Source organism: Suricata suricatta, chromosome 8, assembly GCF_006229205.1.
Source record: "Suricata suricatta isolate VVHF042 chromosome 8, meerkat_22Aug2017_6uvM2_HiC, whole genome shotgun sequence".
NCBI classification, from domain to species: domain Eukaryota; kingdom Metazoa; phylum Chordata; class Mammalia; order Carnivora; family Herpestidae; genus Suricata; species Suricata suricatta.
Genome location: NC_043707.1, coordinates 50,075,525 through 50,088,995, shown reverse-complemented (window position 1 = coordinate 50,088,995; position 13,471 = coordinate 50,075,525). Strand labels below are relative to the sequence as shown.

At 38.2% G+C, this 13,471-nt stretch overlaps 1 protein-coding gene across 1 annotated transcript in view; it reads left to right on the top strand.

The window, feature by feature from the left end:
• Nucleotides 1–7,304: 7,304 nt before the first annotated feature.
• RAP1A (RAP1A, member of RAS oncogene family) overlaps nucleotides 7,305–13,471 on the top strand; it is a 69,548-nt gene continuing 63,381 nt past the window's right edge. Inside the window, exon 1 of the mRNA XM_029949970.1 lies at nucleotides 7,305–7,333. Within this exon, the coding sequence (XP_029805830.1) occupies nucleotides 7,320–7,333 (14 nt within the window). The 5' untranslated portion in view covers nucleotides 7,305–7,319. The remainder of the gene's footprint in view (nucleotides 7,334–13,471) is intronic.

Genomic DNA, 13,471 nt, shown 5'->3' with positions numbered 1-13,471 from the left:
GGGGCCTGGCCGGCGGGAGGGGCCGGAGCTCCGGGAGGCCCTGCCGCCGCCGCCGGGGCCACAGCCAACCACGCCCGCGGACCGAGCCGGTCGACTGTGGCTGGGCCTGCGGAGACGGACGGGAGGGGCCCGGGCCGGGTGTGGGAGAGAAAGAGGACATTGTGTCCCCCACCCTCCAACTCCCCGAGGTGTCATGGCCCAAGCCCATTTCCCTCGCCATCTCCTCGGACACAGTGCCCTCGCCACTCACTGCCCGAGGGATGCGGAAGATCGGACATCGCTACCTTTTCCCTCTTCGTGCATGTCCCCAGACTAGGGTCAGACCTTCCCGCAAAGCCAGCTCTCCCCTTGGGGGCCACGCGAAGAGGGGGCTGGAGGGTTAGGTGAATTTCCTGTCTTACCCCGTCCGCTAGAGAGGTGCGGGTGGGCGGGAGCGTTGCCCTGTCTGTGTTCACTTAAGTCAGGGTCAGGGTCCCCTTTCCTTCCTCCCTCCCCCCGCCCCCCACCACCCGGGCCGAGGGCTGACATCTCTACGTCCCACTCCACCTCCCGGCCCCTTTCCCGCCCTCTTTCCCCCCACGTCTTCCGTAGCTTGCCATGTGTTCGCCTTTTTGGCGTTGCCCTCCTTGGGTCCCAGCTTCTTCCCCGAATTTTGTGCAGGAAGGGGTCGCCCTGTGATTCTTGTCTTCCTTCAGACTGGGGCTGGTAGGAGTGTCGCTTGTCCCCCTCAGGAAGTTAAGGACGGTGTCTTCAGCCCTATGGTGTAATTTACTGCTACAGGGAGAAGGTGAGGGGGAAGACTTCTGTGCCTGAAACCCGGGATCTTCTCCCAGGGCTAAGCACCGAGAGTTCGGGGGACCTTTTGACCTCTTGTTGGAAAAAAAGAACTGTCACCGAGTTATGTATTCCTTTTTGGGAGGGGGAAGATGGTTTTGTCACTGCTTTGAAGGGAGGAGGGTATAAGAAACGAGGGAATCACAGGGTAGGAGGTGAAGGGGCCACAGCCGTACAGGTGGCCACAGTTTTCTGCTTCCTGGGTGTGGGATGCGGATTCTTTCTGTTTTTATCACAATCCAGAGTAAAGTATCAGCTCTGGGTTTCAAGGCGGGGCTCCCACCTTCGGAAGCATGCTGTAGGACAGTCTCAGAAGGGATGCTGCTGGAAACAGGATTTGGAAACTTTTCTTCTGGTTTCCTGTCAGCGTGTGGGGGCGGGCATGTGCATGTGTACTTTTTCTTTTCTTCTCAGTAGTTGATAACTGCAGTGTTTTGACATCATAATCGCTCAGGCAGGCCCTGAGCACCTTTCTTTCTGTCTTTATTAGGATTTTTTACAACACTTTTCTGTTTTGAAATTATATTTGCCTTGGTTGAAACTATTTTTTAGTCTGGTGTTTCACTGAATCTTGTCTCCTTGGTTTTTTGCATTCTGTGCTGCAAAGTATGATTTGGTGGGAGCTATCGGGGATCACTCAGTGCCTGGGTACAAAGGGAGGCACTCTGTGGTTTGTGGATGAATTGAATGATTGCAAAGATGTGTCTGGGTATGATCTATCTTCTATTCTTTTGAGAGATGGCTTCTATTAGAATATTGCATTTTACCTCCAATATGAAATAGTAGTTCTTAACCTTTTCTAGGCCACTGACACCTTTGAGATTATGGTGAAATATATAGACTCTTTCCCCAGGAAAAAAAAAGTACCAGACCAGTTTCAGGGACACTCTGAAGCCAAACATAGATGGATCCCTGTCTCAAAAGTAAACTGGAATCCCTAAGTATTATTCAGTTCCATATTAAAACTTTTTAAAAGCCTTTGTTCGCTCTCTGTGTGGCCTCAAGAACGACAGCAGTGACACTTAGAGTCTAAACTTTGGGTCTTTAGGAACAAGATTTTAGAGTAATAGTTATTACAACTGTATGAGGAAAAGTTGTCACTAATTACTACTAGTCAGCCTTAAACTAATACACTAAGGGCTTCCAAGGAAATAAGATTGTTATAGACACTTTTGGCAGCCTAAAATCATAATCACAACTGACATAATTTTTATCATGTAAACTCCTTAGTAATATGATCAGCACTTGAACATTTTCACAAGTCAAACTGTTCATTTTCCCTGTTCTCCTCCAAGCTTATTTATATGCGTGATTTTTCATGTGGTTAATAATTATTGTATCAACATTTAGTATGAATTCAGCAAATGCTTTTTGAATGCCTATTGTGTGAATAAAATCAAGTTCTTGTTAACGTAGAGCGATAGTCTACTCAGGAGAGATGGGCTGTACCAAATAAATACAGAATATGTTAGATGAGGAGAGCCATGCAGAAGAGTAAAGTGGGGGGCCGGGGCATCGGAAACCGCGGTAGGAAAGACCTGAGACTGGAGCAGAGACCTGAAGAACTGAGTTGTGTGTGCCGTCTTGGGGAAGATGGTGGAAGGCAGAGAGGACCACAAGTGCAAAGACCCCCTCCGTGTACTTGGCCTTTTTGAGAACAGCTAGGAGGACAGTAAGCAAGAGGCAGTGAGTTTAGGTTAGAGAAGTCACTGAGCTTTATAGGTCATTGTAAGAGCTTTGGATTTTACTCTGAGATGAGCAGCCAACTATTGGAGAATTTGAAGTAGAAGAGTTTCTGAGCATCATTCTGGCTGCTGTGTGGAAATCAACTTGGCAGGAGTTGAGGTGGGCAAGAGTGTAAGCAGGAAGACCAAATAGGAGGTTAGGCTTTATTTTAAACCTTTTCCAGAGGTTGCAAAATAGTTTATCTACCTGTTGTTGGACATTATAGGGACTTTGTTTCCCCTTCTTGAAATAACAATGAAATAAACACTTTTATATATGCTACCTTTTCTTTCTTTTGGAATATTTCTTTGGGATTAATTTCCAGAAGAAGGACTGCTGAATCAAAGTATACGAATTTGTCTTCTTGATGTATCTGTGAATTCCTTCCAAGAGTACATTGTACTAATTAGAGGGATAGCTGCAGTTGTCAGTCTTCCGTATCAAGACAGTGTCACTTGCATTGAGTATTATTATGTATACTTAAAAAATCATTTGAGTTATAAAAAAAGTATTTTTTATATTGTAAGGTTGAATTTTCCAATAGCTTGAGTTTAGAGTTCATGTGTTTGTTCACCTCTCTCTTCCAGCTTGTAACAACACTGTGCTAATTGTTGGGGATATGGAGATGAATTAAACAAGGTCTTTGTCCTCAGGGAGTTTTACATTCTATTGTAACGTAGAGTCGAATAGTTAAATAACTTAAAATCTTGCCAAAGTTTATTATCATCTGTGAACTTTGTTATTATATGGATGATCTTTTGTATAAAATAGACATTCCAGTCAAGCATCTAATTCTTCATATTGATAATTCCTTTTTTTTTCTTACAAAGGGATTTTTAATTAATTAATTTTTAATGTTTATTTTTTAAATTTTATTTTGAAAGAGAGAGAGCATGCACGAGTGGGGGAGAGGCAGAGAGAGGAAGAGAGATTCCCAGGCAGGCCCCATGCTTTCAGCACAGAGCCCCATGCAGGGCTTGATCTCACAAACCAACCGTGAGATCATGACCTGAGCCTCAGTCAGGAGTTGGATGCTTTACTGACTGAGCCACCCAGGTGCCCCTACAAAGGGATTTTTAAATGATATCTGCAATTTGTCTTAATTTCTGTTTTGCATGTCTTTATAATTTTAAAACTGACAGCGCCGTGTTTTGTTCTTTGCAGTAAATTATGCAGCTAGTACTTAGTTGAATTTTTAGATTGTTCTAATTCTTTACAGTTACTCAAAACACAGAGACCATTGTTTCTGTTAAATAAGGTTAGCATTGCATCTTTGACATTTTATTTAGTTTTAAAAGGAGAATGATACAAGCCTGTTTGGATAGAAATTATACCCCTGTGAGGGCATTGCTCAGCATTTCTAGTTCTGAAATCTAGATGGCTTGATTTGGCCTGAGCAGAGCACTTCACCACCTCTGAAGTGAGTGAGTTGAATAATTGAGTTACCCGCAAGCACCTAGCACTGTGTCTGACACATGCTAGGGACCCAACAAATGTTCATTCAACCTCATATAACCTCTGAGTTCCCAGTTCTAAAATTCTCTTACTTTAGAAAGTTTAATTTAAAAATAAAAGTGTAAAGTGTGTATATATTAATGTTGTGGTGAGTTTTAAATTGTGAACATAAACTTACTTTCTCGTAATATTCCTTTTCAGATTAAACTCATCAATTTTAAAAAGAGTTATGGCGTATTTCCAAGTATATACTGTTTGTTCTGATGTCATGTATTTCTGCTTGACTTAATGCCAGATTCACATCTTATGAAAGTGATCAGGGTTAAACATGAATGTATTTAAGCTTTAATATGTTACTGAGATGAAGCATCCATCCCCCCCTCCCCTTTTTGGCATGAACTTTGGGGATTACAAGTGGTAGTTTTTATGTGCTTTTCAGTCTTTCATATACAGAGTTATATTGGTCCATTCAGGTTATGCGTTTTTGTAATAGTGGTTTTGGACACTGAATGATTTACACACTCGTTACAGTCCCCTTCTCACAGTTTTGAGATGAGTGGTTAAGAGGGTACTTTGTTTCAAAGTTAAATGATCCAGAAGAGTATTGAACCTATAAGCTTAGCTTATGATGTACTGATCAGCAGAATGGTTTAACTGAGAACTATGCCATGCTCTCATTTCCGCTTGAAAACAGGCCTTTTAGAGGTAGAAAGTAAATGCATGCATCAATAAGAAAAGGAAATTGTGTGTGATGATTAAGGTGGAGTTGAAACAAGAAATACTGTACTTTTATAAGCGGTCTAAAAATAATCGTTTTAATATAACTTTCAGAAGTACGTGCTATACACATGGTGGATTAAATATGTTTCTTGAAATTAACTTCAATCATTAGAGAAGTTAATGACTTTTTTTTTTTAACGGTACTGATGACTTATTTATTTAGGCTAATTCCAGATAAGTCTGGGAAAAATTTACATATCCGTTTTTCTATTTCTAGCTTATGTAGTTCCCATTGATAGAGATTGGTTCAAAATGTAGAATGGTGAAGGTAAAAGAATTTGGAATTAAATACATAATCTGTGTTTGGTTTCAGAATTTATTTAAATTAGTCCATATTTTATAAGAATAGGAATATACTAAGCTACACATTGTAACTGGTATAAGATACTGTTGGATTAATTAAAATTGAAGTGCCTTACTTTGAACTCAAAAGTATATATATATATATATATATATACCTATGACGTTCCTGGATGTTTGCAGTGCTGTGTTATATATTTATTCTGGTTGTATAAAATAACTTTGATCAGGATAGAACTGTTATAGTTATTAACCACAGGGTGTAAAGTAAGAGAGGCACAAAGAACTGAGTGCAGTTGTTTCTTTGGACAAATCCCAAATGTAGCTTGCAAGATTCTAAGTTAGTAGTAGGAAATTATCTCCTATTGCAAACTGACGTTTCAGATCACTCAGATGTGTAATCTGAAGAGTAAATTCATTCACTGTATTTTCAGTGATATTTAAAAATTCATTTATAAATAGGATCATTCTGTCCTAGACATGTTGGCTATATTATAGATCATCAAGCAAGCAACCATAACTTAATTATTTTAGCAGTTGAAATTTAACACTAATCTTTGGATTTTATGTAGTTAAAACTGATGTCTTTTGATCTATCTTTTCCATTCCATTGAATGCATGTAAAAATGTTGCATGGTTTTATTAATAGATTTAAGATTCAGTCATTGAACAGATGTTTGCATGACCCAATATTAGGTTCTTTGATGGTAACTCAGATGTGAAGCTGTAGTTTCTACTAGAAGGAACTTACAGTCTAATAATTTGTTTGCCAGAACCTGACACATGTTTTATAAATAAATGTTGTATTTTCATGGTAGAGTAGAAATAGAATGATACTCCTTTGCTAAGTAAAATCAGTGTGATATTTTAAATTGTTTTAGTTGCTCAACACCTATTTCTGTGGTATTATTTTCCTTCCCCTCTAGCCCCCACAGTGGTATTATTTTCTAACAGCTTACTGTTACAAGAAGGCCACTTTCCCAGTTTAAAATACAATGAAGTAAAATAAGAATTGTTTGCTTACTGCCTATTTTACTTCACTCTGAGACCTTTTTTGGCGGAGGGGAGGGTGTGGGGGGTGCAAATCGCTCTCTGTATATATGCCAAATTGTAGGGAAGTCCCTCTCCCTGCCCCCTGTTCAGCTGGCAGTTTTAATTCTGTGTTTAATGCAAGACGGTTTATTTTATTGTTGTTGTTTTTATGGAACAGCTTAATCTTTTTTCTACACTGATAAAAATCATCTTTTGCCACTAAAGTTAACTATACCCTAGGACAGAAATGTGCATGTAGATAAAATGCATCAATGTGCATTTTTAGTGAATGTTGGTAGCTTGCCAGATTTATTTTCAAGTTCACCCCCCCTCCAGTCTTAATTGTGATGTGCTTATAAGGGAACAACAGTATACATAGTTAATTTGCAAAACCAGAATAGTTTTTCTGGCTTTTCCATTTTGCATGTTTTGAGTTAGGATTAATTGGACATTTGTTATTCTCAATAGAGTACAATAAAACAGTTCATTTAACTGTGGGGTTTTCTGTTGAAGCATTGGCTAACTTTTAGATAGTGAGTCTAGTGCAGTTGCATGAATACTACTGAATTTTGGATGACATTCTTTACACAGTTTAAAAGTAAGTGAGGGTATAACAGAAGCTGGAAACAAAACCAGTTTGACTTTTTTTTTTTTTTCTTTTTTTTTGCACTAGGAAGTATTTCTTTTCCAAGTAATATGCCCTTGTTGGGTTCAGGATCATTTTCAGTGATTATGGCCACTTAAACGTTTTTTTTCCCTGTTTACAGTAATTCATGTTCCATGTGGCAAATTTTGAAAAGAACATAACTATAAGGAAGAAATGGAAGATCATTTATAACCCATCACCTGGAAATAATTACTACTAACATTTTAACGTATATTTTTCTAGTTCTTTCATTGCATGTACAAATTTTTAATTTAAAAAAATGGAATTATACTTTTTATATACATTGTTTTGTTCTTACTTTTTTCTCTGAACAGGATATTGGTCTAGTGTGGGGCTTCTAGGTTGATTCTTTATAATATTACTATTTTAAATAACACTGGGGCAAGCATTTTTGTACATTTATCTTTGATTGCATCTCTGTTTTGTTTTGTTTTTTCTTCCTTTAGGATAGATCCCCAGAAGTGGGATAACTGGATCAGAGGGCGGTTGCCCTGTGTATAAGAGTGTGTGTCTCACTGCACCTTCAATGGCATTGAGTAGGTCAGTTTTTACAATCTTTGCCAATTTGATAGATATCTGTTACAATTCTTGGGTGGTAATCGCAAAATCCTTTTATTAACAATCTCTAAGGCCATCATAACGTATGATTAATAATTTGCAGTCATCTTTGAAAAAAATTGGCTGGAATGAATTTCTTTGAAAATATTTTAGGTGAAAGGAATCTCCGTGACTAGAAAAGACATTCCTTGAAGTTGCAATTTGAGCATTGTTTTTTTATTGGAAAGAAATAGCATTTTCATGGTTTTGTTTTGTTTTGTTTTTACTAAACTGACAAACATGAGAAAGCTTATTGTATAGTAAGTAGTAAGTGGAAATATCATGTAAAACTATGTGATTTGAAGCAACGTACTGAGTATAAATTTGAGATAACTTCCTGAATATATGATTTGATGTTTCTGAACTTTGGCTTTCCATCTTTACAAGGAGAATAACAATGCCTACTTCATAAGTTTGTTGAGAGGATTAGAAATAATGTGTAAAACTGCTTCACACATAGTAAACATTTACTAAAAGCTGGCTGCTATTGTTAAATTTGGTGGTTTGTTTTTTGTTTTTTGGGGTTTTTTTTTGCCCAATTTGGGGGGCAGGTAGGGCAGGAGAACTCATTTGTGTGTCCTTGTTTACATGAATAAATGCAGAGATGCAAGAAGGTCATGAGCAGTGGCAGCTGGAGGGGCGTGGTAGGCATTCTTTATGGTAGGAATGGCATGAGCCAAGATAGAAAGTTCAGGACAAGTTGGGGGACGGGGAGGGGGGGGTTGATTTGACAGAAGCCTAAGCTTGTGTAATTAGAAAATATGGCGGTAAGGCTATAAAGATTTATTGGGCTAGACTTCGGAAGTTATTGAATGCTAGGTTGAGAAGTATAGACTTTATTCAGGAGCACAAGAAGTTTTGATATGAGGAAAATGACCTGATCAGAGCATTCATCTTTTGGAAGATGAATCTAGCTACAGAGTAGAGAATGATGGAGGAACAAAGGGACTGAAGGCAAGGAGGCTGGCTTAACACAGGTAAGGCATATCTGAGGGTTTAAAGGAAAGCAAGAGGGAAGGTTTTGAGGGGAGTTGCTAGGAGTCATTGTTGTGAAAGTCTCTGGGCCTTCAAGTATACCCCGTTTGGAGATGAAATTCAAAAGAAACAGTCTGAGCCTAACAGATAGGCTATGAGGGATTAGGAACCCAAGAGTACATAGGACGCACTATGCTTTGGTTGTTGCTATCTTTTTTTTTTAATTGAAGGGAAAAGATTCCTCTTATTTCATCTGTCAAAAGCATATGTTTAAGCTTTCTTCAACCAGTGGATAGTCTGCAGAAATGTTATTTATTTAGCATTTTGCGTTCTTAGTTAAAAAGGACTCCTCACTTTTAGACATTATATTTCTGGAGGTATTATCTATACGTCACCAAAAGGTTAAATTCTGAATGTAATCTTTCAGAATTTGTCAGTGAACTGGACTTTAGAAGCATCAGTTGCGTGAACAGAAGTGAAGAAGAAAAGTGAAATAGAGACTTCTCGTTAAACAGCTTAGAATGCTGTGGGCAGTGAAACGTGGAGGAATGAAAAATAGGATATGAGGGTAGGCTCTTTAGAGGGAGTATTACTTTCAATATTCTCTCCTTCCCTACTTAATTTCTTAATTTAAAAAGAAGTTTGCAAATGTCGTTCGTAGTCATTGTGGTTCCTGGCTCTAGTTCTATGCTAAATTGTACTTTCTACCTGGCTAATAATAATAAGTAAGCAAGTTAGCCTACAGACTGATATTGATGGTTCTTTGTGACTGGTAAGTAAATTCACATGGGCCGTGGAGTGTCTGCTCCCTGTCTTCCTTTAATACTGCCAGTTGACAAAAGAAGCAACTCCCAGTTTCTAAAAAATAAATACAGTCTTGTGATAACTTTCAAGGTGTTTACATTTTTTAAGCCACTGAAATGTTACACCTTTCTCAATATTTCTTTTAGTTTTCAAATATTTTCTAAACTCAGAAATAAACTCTTTATGATTAGTTGCTTTATGAGTATATTTCTTCCTTTTAAAAGTATTCTTAAAAATATTTTTAAATTAGTAAGCAAATGTAGCACATGGTATTAGAGATTGTGTTACTACAAATCCTGTTTTTCTATGTGTCATGTATTGTCAACCAAATGAGATTTCATTTGCTGAAGAGACATCAGGTCTTCAAAGTTAAAAGATACTGAGTCCCTTTTGAATTGGTTTGAAGATCTTTCTGTTGGTCAACAGAAGTCAGAACTACAGTCATTCTCGTAGGTCTCATCACTCTTAGCCCTCTCTCCTTCCCAGCCTTAGCTGAGAGCAGGAGCCTGCCTGGTTTGGGCCATTCCGGCAACTGTCACCGTTGGGCAGCTGTGGCCTTCCCAGTCTGTATGCTTTACATTCTTAGAAGCTTTCCTGCTCACATCTTGGCAGGAAAAGTAAGTTATTAGGTTGAGTGGCTAGCAGCTTATGGCATACTTTTAAAAGAAAATTCATAATTTTATGTCAGTTATACCTCAGTAAAACTGAGGGGAGGGGAAGAGAGAGGGAGACAGAGAATCCCAAGCAGGCTCTGTGCTGACTAGGGTGGGGGGAGGGGAGCTTGAGCTCACAAACCGTGAGATGATGACCTGACTCGAAATCGAGAGTCACACACTTAACCGACTGAACCACCCAAGCAGCCAAAATTCATTTACTTTTTACATGAAGTGAATAGAATGTTGTATACATTTTTCTTATTCTTTGTAGTCAAAAAACATCTTTTGTAATTTCTTTTGAATCAGTAATTTTGAATGCTAAATGTAAGTTCTTAACTAAGAAATAAGTCTTTCTCCAAAGCAGTCTTAAACAGCTTGGCTAGTGATCCAACAAATAGTTATCACATAATTATTGGGTGCCTCATAGTATTTTAGGAGCTAGAGATAGAGCATGTTCTCATGGAACTCTGTATCAGTGGGATTTTGTGGTGGTGGAGAGAAATAATAAGCAAATAAGTGAACAAGATAACTTCAGAGGTCACAAATGCCATGAAGAAGCTATAACAGGATGAAACAGAGTGATAGAAGGGTTTAGATTGAGTGTTCACGAAATGCTCTGAGATGGTAATATTAATCTGAGACCTGAATGAATAAAAGCTACATGTGAAAATCTGCAAGAAGAGTGAACTAGGCAGAGGGCCCACTTGGTACAAAAGTCCTTAAATGGGACTTGTTTGAGAAGGCCATAGTGATAGGCTGAGAAGAGACTGGTAGATGGGGTTGGCAAGAATTAAACCATGCAAGTCTTTGGTGTAGGGTTTGGATTTGTTCTTATAAATACCAGGGAAGACACAGCCTACTTACCTTTATGGATAAGTATGTGCAACTTTTGAATTTGAAGATGGTGTTACTAAGGATACTGGCTTAAAACAAATCTGTAGGGTAACCAGTAGTTTCTTTAGACATAGAAAATCACTAACATGTTACATAAATTATGTTTTTCCTAGGGGTCTTCAGAGAAAGGAACAAATTAATCTCATACTGCAAAAAACCTAATAAAATTATGTATGTGCTCTCAATAGATTTAAATAGGTGAAATATTATATATATTTGCTTTGACCAAAACTATGTTGACTCAAATCTTTGTGATTATCACAAATCATTATTATATATTATGATTTGTAAGCTGTTAATGCAATAAAAACAGGCTTGCACCTCAAGAACCTAACATTGAGGTTTTTTTTAGTATTTGTGCCTTTGGCAATTTGAGACTTCCGATTAGCCATTACTTACCTGGTTAAATGTCAGTGCAGTTGGTAGACATGTGGTAAAGATGTGGAATCTGTGGACAAAAGAGATTGAGAGTAAGGTTGAGAACCATTGATCGATGTCCTAATCTCTAGAGGTATCTATAGGGAGAGGAGAAGTAATTTTTTTTGAAGGTAAAGTTACTGTATCTCATGTAATCTGCACAGCAAATCTGCGAAGTATTGTTTACTTTTTACAGATGATAAAACTCAGAGTAATTATATAATTTATGACAATTAACAAACTCTAGTTATAAAGGATCATGTTGACAGCAGACTTCCAGAAGCGACTACCACAGTTACAAAGCACACAACAGGTGATCAAGAAATACTTGTATTTTACTTGTATGCAAACATGAATGAATGAATGAGTAGGTGAATCCCTGTAATCTTATAATCCTTTCTTTAGTGTAACACATCATTTTTCTTCCAGATGATTCTAGAAAATTTTTTAGAAATCATTGGTTTCACCTTTTTTCTCTGTAAAGCTCCCTTCACCCCGCCATGAAGTTTAAGTTACTTAAAACAAATCACACAGTAAAAATCCTGAGAAGGGAAAAGAAGAGTACAGACTTGGGAAAGTGTAGTTTTCGTTTAGATTTTAACTGAGTAGTCTGTAATGTTTTTAGCTTTTAAAACACTCAGGATGCCATCTTTTGTATTCATATTCAAGACACCATCTTTTGGTTCTGTGTCTCTTAATTTTTTTTAACTTTAAAAATTTACTATAGTTTTCTGAAAAGAGGTGGTGGAATAACAGTAGTCAAAATGTTTCTATCACCAGACTAATCATCCACCCTGTGTCAGGGGTGTGGGGTGGCACACCTGTTAGTCTTCTGTTAGTACATCAGAATAGGTGGTTTATTCAGAAATATGAACTGATAATTCTGGGGTATTTAATGGTTAGTAAGGTTAAAAAAATACATAATGGAATATGGTTTTTTTTCCCCCAACTGATGTTAATACCTAGGCAGAACAAGAGTATGAGATCCCTAAACTGTATTTATAAAGCTTCTAATCCTTTACATGAATTAATATCTTAATAAATTTAAGTTTAGAATTCTTTCAAATGAATACCTAATAGGAATGGATGCCTAAGGGATGAAAATAGATGCAGATAATCTAGAGAGTGAAACTTATTTTAGAGGCAGGTCACAAAAGGGAATGGGTTATGATACGAGATTAGAAGAGAATAAATAACATATGAAAGTTGCTACAATTAGAAAAGGAATCTATTTTCATAAAAACAGAACCAAAATTGAAATGTGAGCTATGCAGAAATAAATGAACACTGAATGAGTATAAAGAACACGTAGTTCAGGGATGGTGGCCTGTAGGGAACTTTAGGGAGAATATGATGAACCTTACCATGTGTGGCAGTAACATTATTTCTTGGGAGTGTGGGATCTGTCTTGTTGATTTGAGTTGGAAATACAGTACAGTAACCGTAGATAGAATGAACAGGGTTGTTTTTGTGAAGAAGGATTATATTTTAAAATTTGTTTCCAGTTGTCCAAGACTAAGGTGTTTTAAGATGACTAGTCTAGAAAAGATATAACTTTATATGATATTTTGGTTCTTGGTATCCTTGAAGTGTTCTTTTTGTTATTTTGAGTTTTTTGCTAGATTTCTGTATGACAACTTTTAGACTACTTTCCTGTACATTCCACTGCTCTCCATTCTAATCACAGAATCGGTTTAATAATGACATATATAATCCTGGTATGAAATTTTCATGCTTTAAGAAATTGTTTTGCATACAAAGTAGAAGTGTCAGTTTGCACTGTAGATGTGTATATCTAAAAATTGTGGGTGAGACTGTCGGAGCCGCTCAAACTGCCGCAGTTTGAAGAACTGACGACACCGGGATTCGTTGCAGAGACTTCTATTGGTTCTTTTCTTCCTTCTTCTTCTCCTTGCGCAAAACACCCTCCCTTATATATGTAACGTACAGGCTACGCGGCCACTCATGATTGGCTGACAGCAACAGGGCTAACCAATTTCATGGCTTTGCATTGGTCGTACACTTATCGCGGCATCTGGCTGGGAGGTGGGCACACCAGAGGCAGGCGGGCCATACTTTGTCATGTGCTTGGGCGGATTGCCAAGGCGCCATCTTGCCTCCGCCTCCCACAGTTCCCCCTTTTTTGTTTTCTGTAGCAGGGAAAGGTGCCTGTCTTAGGTTGCCACCTATCAGTGGATCGCATTACCCGTCCCCGGACAACCAGCAGCGTGGCTGGCCTCCTGTCTTAGGTTTGTCGATCCACTCGACGGTCTTACCCGTCATTGGCTACCCTTTCAGCATGCTAAGCCAGACCGCTGGCGAGGACTGTTCATGC